General features: G+C 41.9%; 1 protein-coding gene across 2 annotated transcripts in view; it reads left to right on the top strand.

The window, feature by feature from the left end:
• The first annotated feature begins 582 nt into the window (after positions 1-582).
• The window catches only part of LOC144444668 (RNA-binding protein 7-like), a 16963-nt gene continuing 12406 nt past the window's right edge, over positions 583-5139 (top strand). For both annotated transcript variants that reach the window (XR_013481861.1, XM_078134173.1), the window contains exons 1-2: positions 583-697; positions 4186-5139. The exon at positions 4186-5139 is cut by the window's right edge. Coding sequence is in view for 1 of the 2 variants with exons in the window: in XM_078134173.1 (XP_077990299.1) it covers positions 596-697; positions 4186-4779 (696 nt within the window). In the remaining variant the exon portion in view is untranslated. The remainder of the gene's footprint in view (positions 698-4185) is intronic.

Below are 5139 nucleotides of genomic sequence, written 5' to 3'. Positions count from 1 at the left end.
CACAGTTGTGGTTCAAATCTTGCCCAAGGACTTTAGCCACTCAGAAACAAACAGCAGGCAGCGACAGGGCTCGAACCTGCAACCTGTAGATTCCAAGCCGGTCACGCTAACCATTCACCCATCGTGACTCCATTATAAATTATAAATGCATGATTGCACCAAGACAAAGTTCTCCCCCCCCCCCCCCGGCAATTTGGTCATTTCTAAATTATAAATGCATGATTGCACCAAGACAAGGTTCTCTCCCCCCCCCCCCCGGCAATTTGGTCAGGCTACGGCCCTGATATTGCACCTCAAAATTGATCATTCAATTGGTCAACCATTCAACCAAACAATAAATCAATCAATAAATCGATCGATCGATCGATCGATCAATCAATCAATCAATCAATCAATCAATCAATTACATGCTCGCTGTGCCATGTGTCTATACCGTAGACACTGCTGTTGACTGACAATGACTGAGGGAGCTTGCAAGTTTTAACCTTTGACCTGAACAATAAACAATACCTCGCAATGCTCTCTGGGAAATCCCTTAAGAACGCCATTCAGCTGTGTCTTTACCGTACCTAACACTGTCGGAGTCATTGGTAATATGACAGGGAACTCGGAAAACCAAGTGGATCGGACACTTTGGGTCGGAAATCTAGATACTAACAGAGTGAATGAAGAGCTACTATATGAACTATTTGTACAGGTACTGGTATACAATAATTTACACTACACGATATCCATAGCATGGAGGTAGGAATGACTATTTTGTACTACCTCCATGACCATAGCCAGCTGTGCTTTCTTTCACTCATTATGGCGGTACATGTACACATGTATTAGATGTATTGGTTCACGCATAGACGCTCCACCAACGTTGGTGGAACGTCTATGGTTCACGCAAAGCATCTAGTAGCTCTGGATGTATAAGCTGCGGGGTTTCGACAAGTCAGAAACCCCGCAACGTATATTATATCCAGATCTAAGCATCTGATCTATATTATTACTAAGATCCCAGCCCGGTATAATTCTGCTTGCAGACGGTGCACTCGTTTCGCTCAACACCCGCCGGACGACTTACTCCGGCTGCAAGCAGGGCAGGACTAAGCATAGTTTTGCTGCTAGACTCCGTCTATTCTGCTAACTGTGAAGGTGATAGATAGGGTGTTTCACCCTCGATAAATTAACCTTCGGTATCTTGTCGTATCGTATCAGAAGAAAGCCTTAGCTAGAATAGACTAAGCCTAGGCCTGCTTGCATAAGGTGCACAGGTCTAGATTACTGACATGACCCTCAATACGGTGACTTTCTCCATATGCAAACAGGACTAGACTAAGCCCAGCACTGCACAATAACCAAATCATATCTAAATTACTGATTCATAAGTGCTTATTATCTTCAGACTGTAAGTGAATATTCACTGTTCACATATTCATTTCTGTAGACTCTAGTGTGGCCCACAGAAGGAATCCCTAAATGAGGTAGAAGTTCAAATTGGTAATTCTCTGAAATTTAATGTAATATACATGTAGGTGATGTAAATCATGAAATGATGAATGGTGGCATTCTCCTGTAACAGAATCAGAAAATAAAGCAATACAAAGAGATATGTAATGTGAAGAAATGTTTCAGATTTTTGGCACTGAGAGTGAGACTCAGATGGACTGTTTGTCTCACAATGTTTGAGACAGACAATTACTGTCACAATGTGTATGTTGTCTCACATACAAGACCACTGATTGGACCACTGTCAAACTGTGTATGTTGTCTCACATACAAGACCACTGATTGGACCACTGTCAAACTGTGTATGTTGTCTCACATACAAGACCACTGATTGGACCACTGTCAAACTGTGTATGTTGTCTCACATACAAGACCACTGATTGGACCACTGTCACAGTGTGTATGTTGTCTCACATACAAGACCACTGATTGGACCACTGCCACAGTGTGTATGTTGTCTCACATACAAGACCACTGATTGGACCACTGTCAAACTGTGTATGTTGTCTCACATACAAGACCACTGATTGGACCACTGTCACAGTGTGTATGTTGTCTCACATACAAGACCACTGATTGGACCACTGCCACAGTGTGTATGTTGTCTCACATACAAGACCACTGATTGGACCACTGTCATACTGTGTATGTTGTCTCACATACAAGACCACTGATTGGACCACTGTCAAACTGTGTATGTTGTCTCACATACAAGACCACTGATTGGACCACTGTCACAGTGTGTATGTTGTCTCACATACAAGACCACTGATTGGACCACTGTCATACTGTGTATGTTGTCTCACATACAAGACCACTGATTGGACCACTGTCACAGTGTGTATGTTGTCTCACATACAAGACCACTGATTGGACCACTGTCAAACTGTGTATGTTGTCTCACATACAAGACCACTGATTGGACCACTGTCATACTGTGTATCATTATGTTGTCTCACATACAAGACCACTGATTGGACCACTGTCACACTGTGTATGTTGTCTCACATACAAGACCACTGATTGGACCACTGTCAAACTGTGTATGTTGTCTCACATACAAGACCACTGATTGGACCACTGTCAAACTGTGTATGTTGTCTCACATACAAGACCACTGATTGGACCACTGTCATATTGTGTATGTTGTCTCACATACAAGACCACTGATTGGACCACTGTCAAACTGTGTATGTTGTCTCACATACAAGACCACTGATTGGACCACTGTCAAACTGTGTATGTTGTCTCACATACAAGACCACTGATTGGACCACTGTCAAACTGTGTATGTTGTCTCACATACAAGACCACTGATTGGACCACTGTCACAGTGTGTATGTTGTCTCACATACAAGACCACTGATTGGACCACTGTCAAACTGTGTATGTTGTCTCACATACAAGACCACTGATTGGACCACTGTCAAACTGTGTATGTTGTCTCACATACAAGACCACTGATTGGACCACTGTCAAACTGTGTATGTTGTCTCACATACTGGACCACTGTCAAACTGTGTATGTTGTCTCACATACAAGACCACTGATTGGACCACTGTCAAACTGTGTATGTTGTCTCACATACAAGACCACTGATTGGACCACTGTCAAACTGTGTATGTTGTCTCACATACAAGACCACTGATTGGACCACTGTCAAACTGTGTATGTTGTCTCACATACAAGACCACTGATTGGACCACTGTCATACTGTGTATGTTGTCTCACATACAAGACCACTGATTGGACCACTGTCATACTGTGTATGTTGTCTCACATACAAGACCACTGATTGGACCACTGTCACAGTGTGTATGTTGTCTCACATACATGACCACTGATTGGACCACTGTCATACTGTGTATGTTGTCTCACATACAAGACCACTGATTGGACCACTGTCATACTGTGTATGTTGTCTCACATACAAGACCACTGATTGGACCACTGTCAAACTGTGTATGTTGTCTCACATACAAGACCACTGATTGGACCACTGTCAAACTGTGTATGTTGTCTCACATACAAGACCACTGATTGGACCACTGTCAAACTGTGTATGTTGTCTCACATACAAGACCACTGATTGGACCACTGTCAAACTGTGTATGTTGTCTCACATACTGGACCACTGTCAAACTGTGTATGTTGTCTCACATACAAGACCACTGATTGGACCACTGTCAAACTGTGTATGTTGTCTCACATACAAGACCACTGATTGGACCACTGTCAAACTGTGTATGTTGTCTCACATACAAGACCACTGATTGGACCACTGTCATACTGTGTATGTTGTCTCACATACATGACCACTGATTGGACCACTGTCAAACTGTGTATGTTGTCTCACATACAAGACCACTGATTGGACCACTGTCAAACTGTGTATGTTGTCTCACATACAAGACCACTGATTGGACCACTGCCACAGTGTGTATGTTGTCTCACATACAAGACCACTGATTGGACCACTGTCACAGTGTGTATGTTGTCTCACATACAAGACCACTGATTGGACCACTGTCATACTGTGTATCATTATGTTGTCTCACATACAAGACCACTGATTGGACCACTGTCAAACTGTGTATGTTGTCTCACATACATGACCACTTATTGGTTTACTATCTATGTTGTCTCACATTAATGACCACTGATTGGTTTATTCTCTATGTTTTACAGGCAGGACCACTGATTGATGTAAAGATTGCTAAAGACAAAGATGGTAACAGACGTAACTATGCATTTATTGAATTCAAACATGATGTATCTATACCATATACTATACAACTCATGAATGGTATCCGTTTGTTCAATCGTCCACTCAATTTGCAATGTCGACCTGGAAGTAAACACTTAAGTACAGCCAGTCCAGGTGGACAAAGCAGTCCTATGTACACTCCAGAAGGTAGAAACAGTAGACCTACAACCCCTAACAGTCATGTAGCTGCACCCATGGAAGACATGCATTTCCACAGATCACACTCTATGCCTGCCAACTTATCTACCTTTGCTGACCAAAGGGGTCATCAGTCACATATGTCTGCACAGTTTCAAGGAACCCAGAGACAAGCAACAACAAGCCAATATGGCCATGGACATAGATATAGACAATTTCAAGAGTCTCCAAGTGGTTGGCAACAACAACCTGGGAAACCAATACCCATGACACCAGCACAAATTATGGCTATGAATCAACAACGATATAGACCACCTAATGTACATCATCAACCATGGCAACCATCAGGCCATCGTGGTCACTATGGTTACAGATAATATACTTTATAGATGAATAGGGTCAATGTGTTCAGGCTTTCTGGCAACCATGACATCATTATTACCACAGTGGCTACAAATACTAGTATTAAACAGGTTTCTATTTTTGAGGTCAATGCATATTGTTGCCAACATAGACATCAAGGTCATAGGTCACACTATTTATTCTAATGATTAAATTCTTTTTAACCTACCAGTGTTCTCCACATACTGTATGCAAAAATTATGGGGTGGCTAATTTGCATAAATGTTACCATACTAATTTGCAGCCATTTACATAAGTGTGCAAGCAGTTTTTTTATATACTAGCTACTTGATTGATCTAGTACATTTTACTTTACTTGTAGAATGGTAATAGCA

This window comes from Glandiceps talaboti, chromosome 13 (genome assembly GCF_964340395.1).
Source record: "Glandiceps talaboti chromosome 13, keGlaTala1.1, whole genome shotgun sequence".
NCBI classification, from domain to species: domain Eukaryota; kingdom Metazoa; phylum Hemichordata; class Enteropneusta; family Spengelidae; genus Glandiceps; species Glandiceps talaboti.
Note: the sequence above shows the minus strand (reverse complement) of the source record. Positions and strands in the feature narration are given on the sequence as shown.